The 23,612-nt window shown below is 40.8% G+C and overlaps 2 protein-coding genes across 4 annotated transcripts; one reads left to right on the top strand and one right to left on the bottom strand.

The window, feature by feature from the left end:
* Positions 1–355: 355 nt before the first annotated feature.
* Positions 356–7,300, bottom strand: LOC119030374 (progestin and adipoQ receptor family member 3-like). 2 transcript variants are annotated; one of them, XM_037117895.1, is made up of 7 exons: positions 7,116–7,300; positions 6,305–6,547; positions 5,979–6,141; positions 3,830–3,985; positions 3,481–3,678; positions 3,205–3,295; positions 356–2,978 (listed from the first exon to the last, which is right to left on the bottom strand). In XM_037117895.1, exons 2-7 carry the CDS (start codon positions 6,499–6,501, stop codon positions 2,836–2,838), a joined length of 948 nt encoding a protein of 315 aa, XP_036973790.1. In that variant the 5' UTR covers positions 6,502–6,547; positions 7,116–7,300; the 3' UTR covers positions 356–2,835. The 2 variants fall into 2 exon arrangements, with proteins under 2 accessions (XP_036973790.1, XP_036973789.1); XM_037117894.1 differs by lacking the exon at positions 7,116–7,300 and adding an exon at positions 6,869–7,028.
* Positions 7,301–10,679: 3,379 nt separating this feature from the next.
* On the top strand, positions 10,680–23,555 carry antxr2b (ANTXR cell adhesion molecule 2b). Of its 2 annotated transcripts, XM_037118250.1 has the most exons (17): positions 10,681–10,973; positions 12,260–12,331; positions 13,876–13,947; positions 14,148–14,229; positions 14,453–14,557; positions 15,021–15,089; positions 16,328–16,408; positions 16,502–16,562; positions 17,718–17,813; positions 18,827–18,896; positions 20,591–20,669; positions 20,822–20,917; positions 21,096–21,146; positions 22,176–22,271; positions 22,385–22,558; positions 22,749–22,829; positions 23,395–23,555. In XM_037118250.1, exons 1-17 carry the CDS (start codon positions 10,849–10,851, stop codon positions 23,431–23,433), a joined length of 1,449 nt encoding a protein of 482 aa, XP_036974145.1. In that variant the 5' UTR covers positions 10,681–10,848; the 3' UTR covers positions 23,434–23,555. The 2 variants fall into 2 exon arrangements, with proteins under 2 accessions (XP_036974146.1, XP_036974145.1); XM_037118251.1 differs by lacking the exon at positions 20,822–20,917 and having other exon boundaries at positions 10,680–10,973.
* The last annotated feature ends 57 nt before the right edge of the window (positions 23,556–23,612 follow it).

Below are 23,612 nucleotides of genomic sequence, written 5' to 3'. Positions count from 1 at the left end.
TGACTTGCTGAGTCAACGAGAAGCCCCTGTGTTTAAAAAGCATGTTGAATTGCTAAGTGAAGTGAATCACTCGACTCTGGGTGAACAGAAAACTCTCCACTCAGCAAGAACCACCTCCGTTAGAGGACAATGGATGGACGAGTAGGTCAAATGAAGCAAAAGAAAAAACATGTTTCCCACGCACTGGGAGAGAGACGGTGATGTGACAAAAATCTGAAATGTTCACAATCATTTTCTCTGGACTCATTAATGTAAATGTGCAACTTTTGTGTCAATGCTGCCCTCTGTTGGTCAATAATGTGAACATCTCTGTATGGAGAGAAACTGAAAACCAAGAACAAAGACTGAACGGCCATTTCTTTTCCAGCATTCTTTATTCATTCAGAATATTTAAAAATATAGTTTCACATAGGCACTGAAATAAATATTATACATCTTGCAGGTCAGTGCCATTGCTTCATCATATAAATGATATTCAAGAAAAAAAAAAACCTCAAACACAGGATCAAACAATCATGAGCTCATTCAGAAAAACATCAGGCATAGTATATATGATAATGAGAGGGCAGAGTTCATGTTCGAGAATAAAAACTAAACACACTCAAAAAGGCAAAATGAAGTACAGTAAAAACCATAATGGCCCTGTGGTGTGACAGCGAAGATGATGTCGGTCCATGTTCAATCATTTTCTTTAGGTTTTTGTTTCTTTCTGGACCAAGAACAGATTCGAACAGTATGAGTGTATACGGTATAAATAGGTAGAACATAATAAGGCAGATGCAGTACAAATGTGATTAAAAATATCTAAAAGTAAACACAAGACATAACGCTAAACATTTAAATACGTATCTGCTCCAAACACTGGCCCTATGTAACAGCTTCAAGTAGACACTGATGATTTAACACACCGGCAGCCTTTATGAGAGAGAGGACATCTGATAACTGGTTACCACTGTGAACTGTGAACTTCTGTTCACTGAGCTCTCAGCAAAAATGTGATTTCATTGTCTTTCTCGAACAACGCAAGCTACTGTTAAAAAGAGTAAAATATCAACATTTATGTTTCGTTTTTGTTTCACAACCCTGGTTCCGAAAAAAGTTGGGACGCTGTGTAAAAACATAAATGTAGTCATTTACAAAATGTATTCACCAACAATGATTTTACAAAGTGTTCCCGAGCCCATGTAGTGATGTCCTTTATATGTGTTTCACAAAGTGCTGAACCTCGCCGCACGAACCTGTTTACCTGTGCAATGTTCCAAACAGGTGCTTTTGGAACATTACACAACTTTTATAGTCTTTTGTTCACCCTGTTCTTTTTTCAGTTGATTTTATTTATACTGTCTACAGTGTCCCAACTTTTTAGGGAACTGGGATTGTTTTTGCCCAGGTTTTGAAAACACTTTCTAACAATGGCAGACAGTCCATAAAAAAACTGTTAGAATTGTGTTTTTCATGTCATTTCATGGTTTAGACACCAAAAGCTAAATTCCATTCACCTTCATTGAATTAATCACACAATGTATAAAATCAAAACTATGTGTACCCTGTAGAGGCAAGTTACAGATAGTTTTGTTGTCATTTCGATGTAACACAATACTTAAACACTGCACTGTCGGTTCATTGGAAATCTCAACTTTATACTTGCTCACTGGCCAGAACTGTATTCAGCTTTATCTGATTTACTGTGCATCTACGAACGAAAGCTGTGATGGGCAAATTAGGCAAACTAATAAACAAATAAGACACCAAAATCATGCAACATGATGTCAGTAGACTGATGTGCAGTGGCGATATGATTATCAATGAGATTTAGCAATAATTTCATCACTTTCCTTGTAATGGCAGGCCAATAATGACAATTATTTCAAAGGTGATGATGACTATACAACATGTTGATTAACTGTGTGGTATTTAGGCTGATGTGACAGCCCACGTACTGTGAGGGCACTGTAAAGAGATATTACAGTATTTTCTTTTCTAGAACTGCCACCATTGTTGCAAAGAACAAACACACAAAATAAAAAAAAGGACACAAATCAAGAAGTGCTAAGAAAACAGTGTGGCCTAAATAGGGTTCCCACATCTTTTGTAACATGTTCCAGTTTGATCATTGATTAAAACATTTGTTCAAAAGCTACAAATGCTCGATTCACAGTGTTGAATTTCCAGTTGTTGTGTTTTCTTTTCCTCCGCTTTCCACTATTCAAGACATTTCATACAATCTAATCCTGTAGGAACTGATTGATGAAACGAAAATAAATGCAAAAAGGAGTTCACACAGGCTATGTTTGTTCAATTCAAAATCATACTTATAGACAGATTTTCAATACTTCTGTACAAAAAACATGATAACCAATTATCGACCGATTAAAAAACATCAAACGTTAGTCAGTTTCTACAAAAGAATTCTTGTTTCATGCGTTGATCATAGTGATTACGGGGCAACATCGAGTGATATTTTCTGTCCATCAGTGTGGAGCGGCTACATAACTTTTGACATCAGTTCAGCTTTTGCTAAGAGGATTTAAGATTTAGTGTAGCTCTTGAAACCTCTTAGCTGGCATCTTCAGTAGACTTGGACACGATACTGGTTTTCGAACAGTCCGACAGTAACCAACGGCTCAGTGGAAGCTACTGTCAGACTCTTGGTTTCTGACCTTAGGAGATAATAGTCTCGAGCTGCTGGTAGTTAGTTACAGTTAGTAGCAACTTCTAATCAGCAGCTAACTGGTAAGAAATCCTTGAATAATAACACAATGAGTTTAACTGATACCTACTAACAATTAGCCTGCATCTGATGGCCTTCCCATCGCAATATCTGATCAGTTTAACTTAGCTGCTGCTGTTCCGGGTGGGGCAGGACTGGCTGTGTCTGAAGTGCATGATGTGCACGGCTGTCTGATGCCACCAGTAAAACATCACCACCACCAGTACGTGCCACACCTGGTGGCTGGCGCCCAGGTAGTTTAGCTGGCCTAGAAGAAGAGAGGAAATAGTTGTTTTCTGCTCAAACCAGCTTAATGCTGACAAAATAAAATCAAATTAACACTGGCAAATATATGTTTTACTGCTTAGTCACTGATACAGTCACTTTAACCGTTGAATTCTTCTTCTGGTGACCCAGTGTCTCAATTGGTTTAAGGCTCCCCATTTCAGACCTGTACACAAAGAAAGTAAGAGAGAGAAAGAAGGAGGACTCACCAGGGAAATAGCGTTCAGGGATCTTGGTGACGTAGAACAGGAAGGCAGATCCAGCAATCAGGTACATCACTATCACACGAGGCAGGAACAGCTGCACACGTAATAAAAACAAAGTTTGTACAACGGAACAGAGAGAAAAAAATTGCAGGGATTCATGAGTGAGGAACACTTAATAAATCTCCAAACTCATATACACAAAGGCATAAAAACATCAAATGAGCAAACATCAGCTCACTCTCACTTTGCTTGTTTTCTACCATCACTGTACTTTCTCACCTGTACGACATCAGTACCGAACCCTCCGTTGAGCCAGACCCAGTGACACGCAGGGATCACGCTGATTCCAGCCACACAGCAGAAGATCGTCACCCGTATCCGCCGCCAGTCGTTGCTGAGGTAACGAGGGTGCACTTGAGCACAGAAGACGGCCAGGATCAGGGACAGGACTGTCAGCAGGTAGACCTGTCGCCAAAACTGCAAGATGGGGATAAAACAATTACATGCAGTCTTATCAGAGCTGGGGCATCTCTTCCTATAAGTCTACATCTTTTACTTTATTTTATTTTTTATTCTATCTGAATCACTGCGGTACAAATTACTTGATATCTTAAATGTGCACACTTACAGCATTACAGTAGAAAGCATAGAAGAGCCCAGGTACATAACAGCCCAGGATGCCGACAGAGATGCCTGCATAGTCCAACGACAGCCAGCGACGGCAAGTCTTCTCTGATCGGTGGCACGAGAACAGGTGATACCCCACAGAACACAACATGCACACCTGGGACGAAAACACACAGTAACATTACAGGCCGACACCTCATCCACAGTCAAACTCAAACACTTCTCAAGCTTTTTTAAAAGAAGCATTTTCAAGCTTTTCCAGCATCTTACGTCGGTGGTTAATTACATGTGCAGGCAACATTTTTGCCAGTATTAGACTTATAGAGACACTCTATATTCATGCGGCAGTCTCGATCTTAAAGCCAATGGATGCCTTATGTCATAGAGCAATGCATTTTATTGCAGGTGCTGGGTTTCAAACTCACCACTGTGTTCTGTATAGCACTGTTGGCTGGCCCTTTCTGGGTCAACGGAGGAAGCAACATAGTTTATTTTATATTCATAAAAGCACTAATGGGTAAACTCCCCTTGCAATTGAATAGTCTTTTGTCAATCAATAACATGACACATGAAACTAGATCTCATGACTGGATCAGACTAACAGTGCCACAGTATAGGACAGCATGGAGAGGCTGCCTTCAGTATTGCTGCAGCCATTATGTGGAACAAGTCTCAAGCCTTTTTCTCTGGTATCATACGGTGTATTCTCAAAGAGCTAGTGGTTGGACTGCTAAAGGAAAATACTTGCAGTTGTTAAAATTGTATGCATATGTGTTGAGTTATGGGCATGGATGTAAATGTGTACATGAATGTGTGTGTAAATTTGTATAGCTGTGTTTATATTTGTGGAGTTTCTTTCTCGTTTTGTAGTCACTGGCCCCCTTGAAAAAGAGACTTTGGTCTCAGTGGGTCCTCCCCACTAAGATAAAGGATACATGAAATTTTAAAAAATACACAATTTTAAAGACATATACTAAAAATGATTATTTCACTTCATCACATTAAATCATATGTTACTTTACTATACACAAGCAACATCATGTTTTGTGAGAGCATTCTACAGAAAGGTGACAAAATGGACAAAATGAAGGAAAACTGTCTGTCAGACTCAGCATCCTATACAACCTGTCTGAGCCAGTATAAAAACATATTTCATGAATGTATTATTACAGTTTCAAGCAGTTTTCGAGCACTTTATGCAACATGTAAGTAACTTTTCAAACCTCGGAAACATCTCATAAAATCCTAGTGTTTTGAAGGATTTCAAGCACTTGTTTTCTTATGGTTTTATGTCATTTATGGCTTCATCATCATTCATTGTTTTGTTTGACTCTTTTTTTTTTACTAGAAGTCAACAAAATCCTAATATATGGTTGTAAAAACAATCCAGACACTCACACCATGTACTGCTATGGAAAAAGAAAGGGGCTTAAGAAGAAGGGTGGTAGGCTAACATTACTTCACAATGCTCACTACACAACATACTAACTGACATTACCTGTCCCATTATCAGCTTCTACATGACCTACAACAAAAACGGTTCACAGCTAACACAAAGAAGAAACATGGTCTCTACAGAGATCAATTCAACAGCTGCCACTAGGGACTCTGAACTACACCACCACTCCTATTGTAGCTCTTTATAATACACTGAGCCCAACCTTTACAACAGTAATAGCTATACACAGCGTACACACCTGGTGGGCAGAGGTGAACTGAGTGCACCTGTGGCAGGAAACGTGAATCGGCATGAATCAGTCTGTTAAGCCATACAATTATACTGTAAACACAGGACACTGTGTAAATTATTTACACATAATACTTACTGCTGTACAAAATGAAGAAGCCACTAGAATTTATAAGTAGCAAAGTTACAAATACATGCTGATCCTACACCTTCTTTCTGTAAAAATGACGGCTGGGAGGACTGAAGAGAGCTTATTCTAGTAAACATGAGGCATCTTAATGCCCTAAATCACAGCAATGTTCTTATCGCCCAACATCTTTGGATTCAGTTTCATGTCTAAACAGCATCACGAGGTCTGCATGAGGGTACAAGACTTTCTCAAATGTCATTAAGTTTTCCAAGACAGGGATTCTCCACCCTGTGTCAGCCCCACTCGCCAAAAAAAAAAAAAAAAAAATCTTACCTGGAAGCAGAACAGTCCTATAGTGTATATGACATAGTCCTCTCTGTTAGCTCCAGAGGCTGGCAGGACTGAGGAGAGGTCATTGACCGCCAACAAGAAGAAGAGCAGGAAACCCAGAAGGTGGCTCCAGATGTTCACCGTCTCATTAGACAGCATAAAAATACTGTGCCGGAAAAGAAGAAACAAAGACTGAATGTGTTATGGCATGCAGGTTTTTTGCATAAGCATGATTATAGTTCTCTACCATGAACAAAAAAAAAAAGAAACACGAGTGGAGTATTTTAAATAAGTCTTAAATTCGGATTTAAAAAGTGTATATTTCCCACCTCCTCAGGCAGAGTTTGGAGGGCAGGTGAGCCCGGTAGCCGTCCGTGATGTATGGGTTTTCTTTGAGGAAGAGGGGGATTTGCTCGTAGGTGTACAGTCTTATTCTCTGGGGTATTAGCACGGGCCAGTGCTGGTAGCTGCCCAACTCGATGTAGTGGGCAGTCTTCAGCAGCTTCTGAGGCATCTTCAGCAGCATCCTGTCCTCTGCTCCTCTGGCGCAAGGCAAGCTGGGGAGGTTAAGGCTGAGTTTGCCAAGACGGAAAGAGAAAACACCAGTTAGTAATCAGGTCATCTTTGTTCGGGTTGTAGCGGTTAGACTAGTTTGTCAAGAAACAACAAAAGACATTCGAGAGAAGAAAACGGGGCAAACATGTTTTGACATGGCAGGCACAGCAGTACCACAGTGTAGAAATAAATTCTCTGGTAAAGTAAAAGCGATGCATTTAAATCCTTAAATGTTCTTAGTTACATTCCATATGTCAACAATGTAAGATAGCTGAGTTGGACGTTACTGTTCACAGGTGAGCTAGCTAAAACTAACGAAGTCGCTGATGTTTACTGACTCCTTCACCCTCTCAAACAGCATTTATCGAGCCAGACATGTTGACTGTTCAACTCAGAGACTAGCACATCTTCCACTTTGCGATAGAGGCTTGGAAAAGATCAATGAAGACACAATGACATCTTCACTGCACGTCCAACCGTTATGTTATTGTCGAGCCATGTTAGCATCCGGGTAACGTTAAACTAACCTTGACAGACGGTATGTCAGACAGCTGGACTGATTGAAAACGGGGTTACAAAGCTCACCGTTAGTCGCGGTCCGACTGTCGATGTCCTGGCTCAGATAATTCATCCATATCCGGATGGCTATGAGGCTGGCATTGCGGTAAAAGATGATCACATTTTTGTTAAAAGACACTCCGCTGCTAAATACAGCAAGTCTTCTTCTTTCTGGTGTTTACACTAAACGACGCCGCCGTACGTTGCTGCCACCAAGTGGTGGGTGTGTTGAACTGCATCTGTAGCCATTCATTCATTCATTCATGAAACAAGATAATTTCCTGAACTTTCCTGCAAAATATCTCTTGAATCCTATATTGAATTAATTTCTTAAAGGCTTAGAGCCAGTCTGTTTTGTCTAGCACGAGCATTACATGTCCTGGGGCGTATTTTATTCTAGTGGTTTTTGCAGATTTCTCCACCAAAGCTGAGAGGAAGATCACACCCTTGCTTTTGGCAACAGTTTAATTACAATGCAGATTGTTTTCTGGCTGTATAAATGCTTTTCTATTTAATAAAGCAGACTTGTGACCACACCCTGCAATTCATCTGTTGTGTTTTTGATGAAGGGTTTAGCTGTGGTTCAAGCTTCATCAGCAGTGGTATGAAGAAACACCCTGGGTTTTGTTTTTTAAATGAGGTCAGCAGAGCATCTGGTGAGCCCTCCTCACATTAGCAATATGGTCGGCCTGAAGAGGCATCATCCGCATCCCACATTAAGTCCTTTTGTGCACAGTGTGTATCTTCCTTGAGGGATATTTTCACCCTAAAAGTAAAATATTCACTCATCATCTAATGACCCTTCTCATGCAGATGGAGGGTTGGGTGAAGTTTCATAGTCTACAAAACAGTTCTGGAACAAAACTCCAGAGGTCACTGGATTCAAAATTGGATCAATGTTATTCACACCCTTTTAAATGTTGAAATCTTCACTGTAGCTGCTACACTGAAAGCATTAGCACACACCCCATTTGAAGTGGTTGGACAAGCATGTCAAGGGTGTAAATATTGTCTTTTCAAATCAATTTGAGATCCTGGGCCTCTGTGCCTGGATGAGCTGTATGAAGCCATTTTATGAAGTGCAATACATGACAATTTGCCACCTGTGGAATTCATACTCATAAAAGACAGGAGGCAGCATAACACCAGAGTAGCTCTTAAGTGCTGGTAGCTAGTTAGCTCAGTTAGCCAGGCAACTAGCGGTCCAGACTGGGTGCTCTGGTGTCAGGTGTTGGTGTTTACACCACTAGAACAGGAGCTTTCCACCGGAGTGGGAGGGGGCTAACTGTTTAGCATGTTAGATGCAGTAGACAGAACATAATACATAAATGTCATAATGTCAAAACTGTTTCTTCGCATTTTGTTGATGGTTTTAAAATTCGTACAAATTGCACCTTTAAAATTTGAAAACAAGTCCCTGTCTGCTGCAGCTGTTCAGGAGAAGGCTGCAGTGTTGTTGCTGTTTGCTGTGAAGCTCAAGAATTGTTTTGTAGACTACAACTTTCCACTGGTGTGGGGTTGATCAGTAAATGACTGAATTTCCATACATTTTGGGTGACCTGTCCCTTTAAAACTGCTCAAATGATGACTTGGTGCTCTCTGTCTTTGCTCATGTTTTCACTCTGCAGCTGTGTTAAACGTTACGTGTTTTGTCTTTGTTATAATAAAAGAAGAAATCGCAACAATTGGAGGGAACGTGCAGCAAGAGCTCCGGCCCCGTCCAAGAACCTCACCCATGAACAAAGCCCGGATCACATAATCCAGAACAGCCGTCTGTATCTGTATACCCTTGAGGGATCCCAGGCTGTAGCACAAGATTAGACACAGTAAATGACATTTGCTGACATCCTGACTTTGGTATGTTATTATTTGAGTTGTTTACTGTCATGACTTCATCCTACTCAAAAGTTACAATTAAACCCACTGGGAAGCCACAGGCAGTCCGTGTACTGCATCCCTGCAAACACAGTGACATAGATAATTACAGCACAACACTGGAAGAGAACTACTGGAATGTGTTGATCATCTCAGATTGAGTATTTGAGGCATGACAAAGTGCGCTTTAGGGGATTGGCTGTATTGGTGTTGTGTGTGTTTAGTGACAAGCCCGGTCCGCTCTCTTGAGACAAAGGGGTCGGTTTAATTTCAGCTCTCGGACAAGCTGAATTGAACGAGTCGCCATGTGGAAACAGGCCCACGCAACGAGCTGCAAATCACTCTGACATACCAAGGACGTTGTGTTAGCATATTCTATTCGGATTTTCCATCTGCAACAGATTTACAGGAACATGATGCACTTGTTTGTCCTGAAGTGAAAACGGTGGAGTTCATTAGTGGGAGAGTAATTTAAGAGTCAGGGAGTAAGCCACTGCTGGATTGTTCATCGGCTGACAAGCAAATTTTGATCAAATCTTGAGGCACAGCATCCTGATACACTCTTGAAACACTCTTCTCTTCAGGGAGAAGGAATTTTTTATATTTTTTTATACATATAAGAGGAAAATGCCTCCCTTCACTTCTTATTCAGAATACAGGGATATTTAAAGGTCAGATAGTTTCCGTTGCCACTATTTTAAGTTCTTTGTGCTTTTGTTATCTCAGTCAGTCAGTATTTGTGCCAGCTGCTCTGGCAACTGAAAGTCAAGTCTGAGTGGCCTCTCCAACACAGGAAGTTAAAGGATTTCCCCCTTTCAAAATAAAAGCATATCAGAGTCAGACAAAACAGGAATAAAATCACACTGAATAAAACTTTCTGATGATTTTTTTCACATATTCTCTCTAATTTTATTGTAGACGCTTTAACACAAGCAATTCATGAAGTGACTTTTTTGTTTGCATGATCATTTATATCAACTTTAAACTGTTTCTTTGTATGTTAGAAATCTGAATTAAAGTTATGTTGTTAATGTATGTGCCTGAAAATCTCTGTAGGCTTTCCACACAGTGATACAAAAAGACAAAGCTTTAGAAAATAGAAAAATCCAATTTGGTTGCAATTAATCTATATAGACCATACCCCTATTACCTGTGCATCTTTACTGTCAACAATTGTGGTATTTAAATTTTTTGCCGCATGCTTATACAAACTATTTTAAAACAAATGTTTCATATAAACTGTTTTCTTTCTAATTGTATTTTTTTTTATGTTGATTATATATCATCTGTCCAGGGACTTGAAAAGCAGATTAATACAATCCATATAACATAATATGTTATATGGATTGTATTAATCTGCTTTTATATTATAGATTTAGGCCTAACTTTAAAAAAGAAGAAGAAGAAAGAAAGAAAGGCTGACTCTGGCACATTTACAGCAGTATCAATCTGACACAATAAGTAAATATGTAAATAAAATAAATGGAAACATATAAAAGCCTATAAAATAGATAAAAATGTGAAGATTTCTGTGGTATATCACAAAATAAATGCTTTTAGATATATTTATGAATGTATTCCAGCAGCAACATTATAAAAGTGCTACATGTCTGTGGTCTACTCTGAAGAGTCCTGAGGGAAGTGCTGTCTCTGTGTTGCTGCTGCTGCGGTGACAGCAGGGAGCAGCAGCTGGGAGCCCTGCCCCGTTTACTTTATTAAGAGCCCTCTGTCAGAGCTCACAGCTCCAGTATGTGTGTGAGTGCGTGTGTGTGCCTCCAGACATCACTGATCCAACATGTGATCCTCCGGCCTGATGCTGTGAACAGTGATGCAGGACTCGCACTGTAGCTGCACGGGCTGACTGCTGATATGAAACACATGGATTATGGATCGGATGTGGATATGTTGCCAGATCCTGCTTCTTCTAGGTGTTGCTGTGAATTCGTCGCCCCGTGACGGTGACGAGGCGTCCTGCGATGGAGCGTTTGATATTTATTTTGTCTTGGACAGGTGAGCGGATACACACAGTTTCTGTCTGTGTTAATGTAATATTTGTAACCACGGTGCAGAGACTCACTCCTCTCCTTGTATGGCTGTGTTTGGTTTCCATGTCCCTCTGCTGCCTCACTGCAGGTCTGACAGTTTGTGTTACTCTTTTCTCTTCTGAACATCAGTGTGTGTGTGTGTGTGTGTGTGTGTGTGTGTGTGTGTATGTGTGTGTGTGTGTGTGTGTGGTAACTTGGAGAAAGTTCACTTTCAGAGCCTCCAGAGCTCCTCTCAGTGAGGTGCCTTTTTGCTAAATATGAACAAACTGAGTCCAGAACAGAACACAATGCCTGATTCAGTTTTCTGTTCTGTGTTTATACTGTGCAACATGTATTCCTGGTATTCCTACATTTATTGATTAAAGGTTATGCTTTAAATTATTATATTATATTATATTATATTATATTATATTATATTATATTATATTATATTATGCAAAGTTCTCGGTTAACTGTCAATAAATGTTTAACAAAGTATGTATAAATCTTAACAAAGCAATAACAAAAGCTCCGTAAAGGTTCAACAATGACATAGAAGACACGTTTGTAAAACTCAATAACTGTGTTTGTAAACAATTATAAGAATCTCATAAACTTAATAATGTTCTAAAGCATCGGTCACATATTGAGAGCTTAAATAACGTCTTTCTTATCGGTTTGGGAGTTGGGGGCCTCTGGAGACTTGGATTCTGCCAGATGAGCTTGTGTTTTCTTTGCTTTCATTGGCATGGGAGAGGGTTGATAATAACCGTATCTTACATTTTTTGTGAACGTGTCCCCTAAGGCAAATGATATCGCAGGAACAAGCAATGTAACATAAAAAATATCCTCCAGTTTAAAATACGACCCCCCAGGAATTAACTTGAAGCCTCATTCAGGGGCCCGACCCCAGTTTGAGAACAAATAAACACTTATTAACACTTATTATAAGGACCTCATTATAGCATAGTGTTACATATGTGTTCCCTCATTTAATCTTCTATTGTAGTTCTCCTCCTCAGTGAACCACTCAGTCAGTACAGCTGAATTCACACAGCTTATACATAAGATACACACTTTCTGAATGAAGTTAGGCTCTGACTGAGGGACCTTTCCTTTTTTTTTTTTCTTCTTGTGCTGCCCTCATGGTTCGGTGTGCTGCCGATTTAATCTTGTGTTGTGTTAGATGTGATGTTTTATGTTTGGGTGAGCGTGACTTATCTCTTTCACACTGCCTGTTTTTTTTTTTTTGTTGTTGTTGTTTTTTTGCAGGTCAGGCAGCGTGTTTGGACACTGGGATGAGATCTATGGATTTGTGGAGCAGCTCACCAACAGGTTTGTCAGGTGAGAAAAGCTGCTGTTGTGTGTTTTCACATATTGTGATTTTATTCCTTCTCTCCCTCTCAATAAAAAAAGAATGAGTAAATATGAAATAATACAACACTTTACAGTCAAAAAATGATGTGAAACAGACAGCCCAGCATATTAAATGTGAACTAGAGTCATACATCAGAAATTACACTTATAAAAAAAAAAGACTATTTAAAGAGTGTGGAGTCGTTATAGGTCTTTAAATTACCGAACAAACAGTGGTGGTGAGTAGAAAAGTAGGCCATGGCTATTTTGGGCAGCAGACATCATACAGGGCCACCAACTACACCAAAACCCTTCTGGGTACTGGTGCAGAGGGTGTGTGATATCTTTAGATTTAATAGCGGGTTGCTAAATATGAGAGTAAAACATCCAACCAGATGTTGAAGGTGGTGCTGACCACAACAGACAGCCCTGTCCCCCCTCCACAGGGCAGAGCAGGGAAGCAACACTGATGGGGTCTAGGGGTTCAGTTCCCCATTGCGTGGAAATCAGCGGGTGAGCAAGGCACTGACATCGTACCATATTCTGTTGTGGTTGATATTCATATGCCACCTTCGATCATGTTGAGCATTAGTATAGCAGCAAACATCTGCATGCTATGAAGAGACATAGCGGAGTAATGGCTTCCTGAGCATAGGGAAGATAACATTCCCTCTGCGTGTGATATAATCTGAGCTCCTCTGTCTGTGGTTTTCATACCAGGGCCGGCCATGTATTGATGTGAGTGCATGTGTGTGATTCTTAAGAAAGATAACCGATTGTTGACTCTCGGTCAGGCCGTCGACGGCACCACCAACCCAAAGCATCAGTATTTAGCTACCTGTGAATAAGACCCGACAGGCAAAGATGTTTCTCCAAATTCATGCACCTTTAATTCAATGAAATGCTGGGTGATGACTGGTAATGTTAAAGCAGCATTATGTAGAAATTGGCATTGTGAGCGATTCCAAACTTTGTTGTCAATACACCATAAGAAGGCTACCAGGGCAACGAAATATAGTTCAGCATTCAACCAGATAAAGTAGCAGACATACTTATAGAGATATACAAAGATAAGCAGGGTACTTGCAATCAAGCATTGGAAATATTGCACGTTTAAATGAATTTAAAAAAATGGATGTACCCGCAGACATGTGAGTTTGATAAATACAATTTTTTGTTGTGTAATACGTTACGACCCAGAAGATGAACTCGCAAAATTTAGGCAGAAGTCTGTTGTGTTGTACATGCAGCACTATCCTAGAGAAAAATAAATGAAATCGTGTTTTTCCATGTTTAGTTTCAGATTATATAGGTTTTACACATTATCATGTAATTTCTAGTAATCCTATGGACTATAATGTTTGAATCTATTTTCTGTCCAATGAAAAGCTAATTATTATACAAAATTGACAGGAATTCTGTTGTTGTCTTCAGATCCAAGCCCAGTTTTTGAAATATACATATATATATATTTCTGGTGTTGTTTGCTTGTATTGATCTGTTGATTCACAAGCTTCCTGTGTGTGTTTCAGTCCCAGGATGAGGGTCTCCTACATCGTCTTTTCAGCCAGAGCAGCTGTAATACTGCCACTCACAGGAGACAGGTACCTTCTTCAATTCTTACACCTCCTTCTCTCGTCTGCTGTTCCTCCTAACCCTAACCCTCCTCACTCCCTCTCCATATTTCTCCTCTTCCTCCTCCTCACAGAAAAACAGCTTGCCAACACTGATAACCACATCACGCAGAGCTCTTATCGGTCTGTATTTACACTGTGTTTCTGTGTTTTGTGATCTGGTTGTGAAGGTCTAAGATAGATGATGGTTTGGAGAAGCTGAGCCAAATCAGACCTGCTGGTGAAACGTACATGCACGAAGGCATGAGAGCGGTAGGTGCTCTTATCTGACATCATGAATACCTGCAGGGAGCCTGTCATTTACACTTAATTATTTTCAACATGAACTGCCACTAGCTCCTTAGTTCCCTACTGCCACAAATGCTATTAGATGAGACCATGGATCAGACTACTAAAGTTTAGTGAAGTGGATGATGCGCTGATCTTTAGACAGAGATTCATCCAACTTTTCTATAAAAGTATTTCCACTCGTCAGGTGTCGGATCAGATGAATTCACAGACTTCACCGTCATCCACCATCATCATCGTTCTGACCGATGGCAAGCTGGACATCTACCCCTATGAGCTGAGCGTGCAGGAGGTATCGAACGAACACAAAGACACACTTTGCTGCTCATGATTCAAACGTGTGATGACACTGTACGTACGAGAAGGATCAAGATAAGCATCGCATCTCTCACAAACCACAAGTTTTATATAAAGCAGCCATTGACTTCCATTCAAGAACAGTACAAAAAACAATACATTGTATAGTATGTTCCAGTTTGGTTTGTTGTTTTTCTTTTTATGAAATAAGAGTATTTTTTATGCTTAGCAACGGCCATAACTAATAAAATGATTAAACGGCCAGAATGAGGTTGTTCACGGGTTGCATTCAGCCCACAGGTCCGCAGTTGAGTCGGTCTGTATGTAAGACTTCTCTTATGCGATGATATAAAAAATATGGGATTTAACATAAGTTAATTTTAAGATGATACTATACTATATCATCATATATGATCTACATGAGAACGTCAGTAGAAATTTGTGTTTGTGCTTCTCAGGCTGACAAAGCCAGAGGGTACGGGGCCCGGGTGTACTGTGTCGGGGTTATGGACTTTGACCACAACCAGGTAGGAGGACTTCTTTCTGTTTACCCTGTTTCTCATTAGTTTCACTTGTTGGCCTGTGAGAAAGAGACACTTCTCTCTCGTCCTGATAGCGTAGGTTGTTCAAACACTGCGTTTGTATTTGTCTTTCTGTGTGTCAGTGTGTGAGGGTCAGACCTTCAATAGGCCGCTCTGTTTTTGGCCCAGATTTATCAACTCACCTTGACCTCGTTTGGTTGGTCTGAAACCTCCCGGGGACAGAACAGCACGCAGCTGGCAGGGATTTGTAGTTTATTCTGCATTTGGATTGTGTCAAAACATGGAACACATTTTGGTTTGAGTTCCCATGTCCTCTGAGAGACTTTGATTCCCTCCAGTGCAGGTATCGGGTGACTGAGAGGGAGTGTTGTGTTAGTAATGAAAACACTAAACTCAGTGGGGATGAAACCTTGTTTTTTTTTTTATGCTGAATAAGAATGAACCCAAAAGTGTCCTGCTGACTTTGTTTGGAAAGGAATACAAAAACAGGCATTATCCCAGAGGAGCCATTGGTCTGCAGTCAGCATGGGTCAGATGTGATCCATAATAAGATTTACAGTGCAAAGAAAAAACTGTAATTACATTGGTTGAGAAACATAACACTGCAATTTTTCATTTATCAGTTACACATTAATATTGTTTGTGGTGCTGTTGCAGCAGCTTTTATCACATCATTTTCTATCAGCATAATAAGTAGTAATAAGATAACTGTAATGCTTTAAAGTCCTATAAATCATGACTGTGGAAGTTCCGGTAGTCAACGGGTGCAAGTGTCCTTCTGCCCCGTTAGTGACCGAGTGTACTCTGCAGTCTGAGGAGGAAATAATTACATCACTCTAATTAGATAACGCCAGACAAGCTTCCTGTTCTGCTATCATTAAAGCAGGAGATGAAAGCTACAGCCAGCTGTCCGCAGCCTTCATCTCCTATAAACCGTCTTTTCCTCCCTAAACGCTGCTGAAGCACTGAACTGAAATAAGCAGAAGACCTCCCGGAATGGAGGCAAGAAGTGGAATGTAAATTCATGGAAAAGAAAAGAGAAGATGTCCATAAGAAAATGTTGCATCTTTATTCCATTTGCTTCAAAGCCAATGCACTTGCCATCCAGATCAAGGAAACTAGGTGGTGGTGCTCATACCACTTCTATCCACATTGGCCACCAGAATCAACAAACACTGATATTCACGTATCCGTTTTAAAATAACATACATTTTGTTGAACAGCTTGCTGAAATAGCAGACGGCACGGAGCAGGTTTTCCCAGTGCTGTCCGGCTTTCATGCCCTCAAGGACATCGTCAGCTCGGTGAGGTCACACCACAGAAACAGTTGTTGGCACACTGTGTGAGAGTGCAGACCTACAACATGAGCTGTTATCATTATCTTTGTCCCCACACAGATCCTGAAGCAGACGTGCGCAGATGTGTTCACAATAGAGCCGTCAAGTGTTTGTGTGAATGGTGAGTTGGGGGCGAACAGTTTGTTGCATCTGTGCAGATAAATATGATGGAAATAAATGTTATGTAAAATTATATTTCACCCATACCAGCAAGTGAATGTTGGTCTGTTGCTTTGTTCTCCAGAACCAAACTACAACATTGCAACTGAGATTGGCTGTATTGCTGTGAACATTTTGCACCGACAGATATTGATGATCCCTAGAGGATGATGCCTAATGGCTTTGGTGATTCACTGACTCCTTTTACTGCCAATATGAGGCTGACATTTAGTGCTTTTAAATGAAAGTGTTCAACACAGTCAGGATGATTTTTAACAACCTCCTAGCAACATCCTCAGTTGAGGATTTTGTCCAGCAATTTTATTAATGGCCAAAACTAATGACACTCCCATTAGCCTTGCCCGTACAGTACACTGTGTTTAATGCTCTTTATCAAGGGTTGGCATGCTAAAAAGCTAAACTGAGATAGTGAACATGATAGGTCAGTGTAAAGCCATCATGAAGTCACCCATTGGTTTGTGGACTACCATTCTGAAGCCTCGAGTTTGGCATTTGGTCATTGCCATCTGGGTTTTATGGAACCAGAAGTGACCATTTTGAGCTGGAGAGCACTCACTGCCTCGCCTCTATCCTTATGGTGGCGATTTTTCAACTACTAGGTAGCCATGCCCTAAATGAGACCATAATTTACTACATTAACATCATGTTGTATTTAAGAAGACTTGAAACTGGTGACAGAGACCAACAATTCACATGGAAACTGTTTACTGAGGTTATAAATCAATTGAGAAGTAGGGTCATTTTCTCATAAGCTTACATGCAACCCAACTTTTTTTGAAACCGGTGGATTCGCCCTCTGTTGGTCATTATAAAGAATGGAGGTTTGATGTACATCCACACTGTCTGCACTGGAAAGCTTCATCCATATTTTAAACAACCGATTAACTTGATACCTTAGCATTATGAGCATGTTAGCATATTGGCATTAGCACTTGGCACAAAGCACAGTTGTGCCCAAGAAGCCTCACAGAGCCTCTTGCTCCTTTTGATTTGCTCAGTTGCCATACACTATACTTGCTGTTTAAGGACTGCTGTGTCTGTAAGCTGTAAGCTACATAAAACGTCACCACTGTGAAATGTGTCTGATGTTTCTCAGAGTCGTTCGATGTGGTGCTGAGGGGCAGCGGCTTCAGTGGATCCAAGAGGGCAGACAACGTCCTCTGCGTCATCACTGTCAATCAAAAGACATTCAGTCAGTGAACGGCACACGCTCACCACACTCATCACATGTGATATACAATGTGTTTACTTACCAGTGATGCTTGAAACGTGTGCCCACATGGGACTGCGGGACAACATCATCTATGAAGTGAAATGTGGCACAACGTGCAGATCTCTGTGTTGCTGTGGAAAGTCAGAGTCATGATGTCCAGTAACAAACAGTGGCTGCTTTTTATTGACTTCAGCCCGGAGAACAGAGGAGACATTATGAGAGCAGGGGGAGGGAGAAGATCTATGTCATTAGTCTATTAACGGATCGAAGGGAGGGGGGGTCACTGGGAGGACACAACTGTATTTTATCTTTGGTTTCTTCTTGTTTTTGATCTGTTCTGCTGGAAATTCCTGTCACTCTTTCCCTTGCTGCAAACAAAAAGTGGGCTTTAATGAGCCGATGTCCAAAATCCAAAAATGTGAGCGATAACAGAGAGGCCAGCAGAGGAATACATAAAGGTTTACAAAGCAGAAGATAAACCAGAAGCCTAAGAGAACAAAGCAGGGACACAGAGGACACTCAAGGGAACAAGGGAAAAAGGAACTGACACAGGAACCCCAGGAGCTGCAGAGGAACTGACAAAGAATGAGGGGAAAACACAGGCTGGAATACACAGGAGTAATCCACAAATGTTACATGGGTGCACACAAAAAAAGGGGCGGGGAAAAAAGGACAGGAAGTCACAACAAGACACATGAGGATATAACTACAAAATAAAACAGGAAACATGTGATATCCAAACCAAAAACCCAAACCATGACACATACCACCTTCCCATTGAGTAAACTACACAATGCACTAAAGACTATGATTTGAAAGCTACCTTTCAGGAGTCAAAACACCATTAGCACCAATTGTATTGGCAACCTTGAGTGCACAGAGAGGCAAACTGATGTGTTGACTGAATTATTTTTAACTTGTTTTAGGAAGTTTTTGCATTTTTCTTGCAAGACACAGTGTGTCAGTGTTTGTCTGTCTCTGTTTCTTCTCAGACCAGAAGCCGACAGTGGTTAGAGACGGACATCTGCTGTGTCCTGCTCCTGTTCTGCACGAGGTCGGACAGTAAGTCAAGTCACACACACACAAAAAACAAAACATTTGTGAAGAAAAAAAAAACTGAGCTTGATGTGTTTTGTTATATTTACTTGCGTGTTATCTTTCTGTAGTTGAAACAATTCTGATGAAAAATTGAATTCAAATTATATCATTGTAGCCTCGCATTCTGATCGTTGTTAAGTAGAGTCAATGGTGTATAGCTGCAGTCGCCCTCAAATTAAACAGGAGCCACAAGAATTTCTTAATCTACAGCTGAGAAACCACACTTGTGTTCCAACACTGAAAATAGTGAGTGAAGCTCTCATTATGCACGCTCGCATGATCTGGCTTTTGTCCTTGTTTTTCTCCACGCTGCATCAGCCTTTTCTCTCACTTTCACGCCAATACTGAGCCTGTGTTAAAAAAAAAAGGAAAAAGATGAAACGGTTGTGGAAAGCTATTTCGCTTGACATCATATTATAACATCACGACCATGGTATTTCTCTGACAACACTGGCTTGGCCCAAGGAGCGCATAAAAAAAGTATTTCATCGGCCCAGTGGAAAGCGGTGGTGTCCCCCCAGGACAACACTGAGGTGTGGCAACATTTCACAGACAGTGTGCAGTCCTAACTCCCCCCTGCTCGTAAATTAAAACAGCAGCAAAATTGTACGTGTCCGTCCGCACTAGGCCTGAGCAAATACAACAGGTGGAAATTAGAAAGTACAAATGTGCTCAGCAGAGAGAGAAGCCAGGAGAATGTTTACAGGAGAAATATGTGCGAACAGCGCAAAGTGTTGGATGATCTGAAGCCGGTCCGACCAGAATAAATATCTCTGTGGCATTTAGCGAGCGAGCCAAAGCTGATTTAACTTCACCCACTTAAGCGCTCCCTCCCTCTGTCCCTATCTGTCCCCAGTTCTCTCTCGCTTTCCATCATGTGTCGCCCACTCTGTCACACTCCCTCCTCGCAAAAACGCTCATACATAGTCTGTATAATTCCGCAGGGATGAAGCTGAAACAATCTCATTTGAGTCCAACCTCAAAAGTTGGAACCAAACAATATTTAACTGCATGCTGTAACGGTGAACAAGGAAATCTGATCCCTAAAATGATAAGAATATAAATGGGAATGGCTTCCCTTTTTTATTGAGTCAGTGTTTTTGGCACAAATGATTTAGGAATAAATGGCAGGGAACCTGATAAGGTTACCAGGAAAACAAGTCAAACCCAAAAGTCATTCTTGATTGAAGGTAAAGATATTGTGTGAAAACATAATAATCACCACACCAATAGTACCCCAGTAAAGGTAAGGATAGTATCAAAAGAGTTTTGGAGAAGAAATTTGTATTGTAATATTTAGAGAGCTCCTCACATCAACAGTGAGACAGCTGAGCAGTGTGATCTGTGAAGGTTTTGATAAAACTGACAGCAACTGTGAGATTACAACGGCCTTGTTACTAATGAATAACAGGAGAAATTCAGAAATGAGAAATTGAGTAACTTATCTATCTTGATAGATCATAGGGGTCAAGGTTAGTTCACTAAATCACCATAATCAGTGATTACTACAGGTAACTATCCAGTGAATACTGGGAGGAATGAAACAAATAGCCAAAAGTGATGCTCACATGTTGGTGGGATTGTTCTAACAAACTGGACAACGAAGGCTTACAACTAAGGACGGTTCCTCTTCTTCTGATTGTGTCTGATGACTGCAGATCGATCGAGGTGCTGGTCAGCCTGAACAATGGACAATCCTACATCTCCAGTCCCATCACCATCTACGCCACAACATGTGTGAGTAGCATAAATGTGACAACTCATGATAGGTCAGCAACAATTACAACTGCCAAACAGTCAACTCTCACCCATTATGCGTCCCTGAGGAGGAAAACGTAGGTGTGTGTGCGGTGTAACATGTGCAGCTGATTAGTGTGAGTATATTTCAGTCAGATGGGACCTGGGTGCTGTGGTTGCTCTTGGCTCTGTTGCTGTTGCTGGCTCTGGTCCTGCTCTGGTGGTTCTGGCCTCTCTGCTGCACTGTGGTGAGTTTAAGGTCCATATATGTGCCAGTTCTGGCCCAGCAGAAGCATGAACCATAATTCAGTGCCATTGTTATTCAGGGAGTAGGCCACATTTTTTAAGTGTCAGTGTTTCCTTTAGCAACACCACGATAACTGTAATGTGACTGTTTTTCCTTTTTGGTCATATTGTCTCTTACAGGTGATCAGAGACCCGCCCCCTGATCGCCCACCTCCTCCACCTCCTGTCATTGTGAGTAAACCACGGACGGTAAAAAAAAACGTATTTCTCTGTTATATCATCAGAATGTTTCTGAGGGGACAACCTGAGCCAGGACTTTTGCCTGTGACTGGCATGATTCTGAAGAGGTCAAAACATTGTACTTTTAAGAACAGAGCTGTAGTGAGACCGACACATTTTGGCTCACAGCCCTCACCATAGTCATCATCCTGGTTTTTCTTTCTTTTGGTTCTCAGTGCAATTTGTGCATCAGAAATGATGGTAGGTTTCGCGCAAACCTACACTATGAACATATTGTGAGGTCGAATTTAACCAAAAATCAAGAAGTTCTGGCAGATTTTAAAAAAGAAATTTAAAAATACAGTGTTTGGATTGTCAATTCTGGGCTTCCGTAGCATCGTGGTGGACTGAGTGGAAGAAGACCTGCTCCCTCTGTAGATATAAAGGGCTCGTAAGGTAGCCAAAACACAACAGTTACTAGTTTAGTTACATTCGTAATAAAAAAAGAGAATTGATTTGTGTTTTTTTTTTCTTTATCTTCTCTGTTTGTTACATTATGTTCTTGTCTGATGAAGGTTCCACCATTGCAGCTGTATTCTCAGTGTCTTCTAAGTCTACATGGGCTGGGCATTTGTATGTGCATGACACAAGTAACCACAGCGATGTCATGCTGCTCTTTAAACTTTGCTCCCTTGATAATGAAAAGCCATTTTTTTTCATTGCCACCAAATTATTCCACCAAATGTGAGAAAAAAAAAAGTCAACTTTTCCAAGAGAGCAGACTCTTGATGGTGCTAGTTAGTTTATAGAGCAGCATCTGGTGGCTGTTAGTGGAACTGCACCACATGAGCACTTGCTTCAGTTTTCAGCCATCGTGGTCACTGTTTGGTATTCGACTCATTTAAAGATGTTTATCTCAGCATTAATTGCAGGGAAGACTGATTGACTTAGATCCTGAATTCTATTTTAGATAGTTATGGTATGGAATTTTGTTTTTTTAACACATAAAAGTTATTTCAATGTACTTTTGTTGTTTTCAAGGAACCAGAAGAAGATCTTCTGCCCAAACACAGATGGCCCACAGTGGATGCTTCGTACTATGGAGGCAGAGGTCCTGGAGGAATCAAACGCATGGAGGTAAATACAAATATGTTTATTGAGGAAAACTTGCATTTTCACGACGAAGTAGTGAAATGTACAAATACACACCCAGTGGTATATAAATGCAGTGACATACCCATGGCCTGTAGGTGCGTTGGGGGCAGAAGGGGTCCACAGAGGAAGGCTCCCGGCTGGAGAAAACCAAAGATGCTGTGGTCACTCTGCCAGAGGAGGTGGAGGAGCCCATCATACCCCGACCCCCACCACGACCTCCTCCGATCTTCAACCCGCCGCCACAGTCCAAATGGTACACCCCGATCAAGGTGAGACGGTAGTGTCATTGTTCACAGGTCATTACTGTTCACTCTTTGGATATCAGCAGATTCTGACTGCGTTACGGCTTGAATATCTATCTGAATCTGAATTTCTTACTGCTGTTCTTCGCACACTTTCTTAATCGGTATTTTTATCTTCCGTCTATCACTGAATCAACTTGATTTCACTCCATCTCAGGGGCGTTTTGATGCATTGCTGGCATTACTGAGGAGACAGTACGACAGAGTGGCAGTCATGAGACCCACATCTCAGGACAAGGTAAGAAAAATCTGCAGCATTTCCCTCCAACTGTCGGTCAGACCAAAGAAAACATTACCGCTAATTAATTTAGACTACTTTGATTGCAGGCACAAAGAAGTTTTTGACATTTTTTTTTTTTGTCACCGGTTAATTTGATTAGAAAATGAATCCACCCTCTTGACTCCATGATACTTTGATTAGATAATAACACAGCCCAATTTCCCCCCTATAATTATCTACCCAACAGTCAAATTAACAGCTTACTCCATCAGCTAAGCTGTTATAGATAACAGCCTGAATGTCAGCGGTTGTGCAGTGCGTCATCAAGCGGGCTGCAGGCCGTCTAATGATCCAGGATTGTTTCCCTCTCTGATCTAAATCTGATGATTTATCGTCATGTTTTGTCTCTCTGTGTGAAGTGTTACATTGATCATGCTGAGCTCGAGTGAAAAGCCAACATTTTGAGCGTACATTTTGTTTGCTATTTCTGTGCAAATCTGACTTTCTAGCTTCAAATCACAACCACCTTCGGTTTGCTTGTGTTCTCTGTTTATATTGTATACTTGTCTTTTGTTGTCTCCAGGGCCGCTGCATTAACTTCACCAGAGTTCAGAGTCGCTGATGTTCAAACAAGACGTTCAGCACTTCTCACTTTATTCCAGTTTTTGGCCAAAGATGACTGACATGTAAACTTAAGAGATAAACTGATTCAATGTGTGCTGTAAATAAATGTTTCTACTTATATTTTTGTGTTGTTATTGTATTTCAAGTAAGTTGTTTTCTTTCTGTGCATCAATAAGA

Source organism: Acanthopagrus latus, chromosome 12, assembly GCF_904848185.1.
Source record: "Acanthopagrus latus isolate v.2019 chromosome 12, fAcaLat1.1, whole genome shotgun sequence".
In the NCBI taxonomy this organism is placed as follows: domain Eukaryota; kingdom Metazoa; phylum Chordata; class Actinopteri; order Spariformes; family Sparidae; genus Acanthopagrus; species Acanthopagrus latus.
Note: the sequence above shows the minus strand (reverse complement) of the source record. Positions and strands in the feature narration are given on the sequence as shown.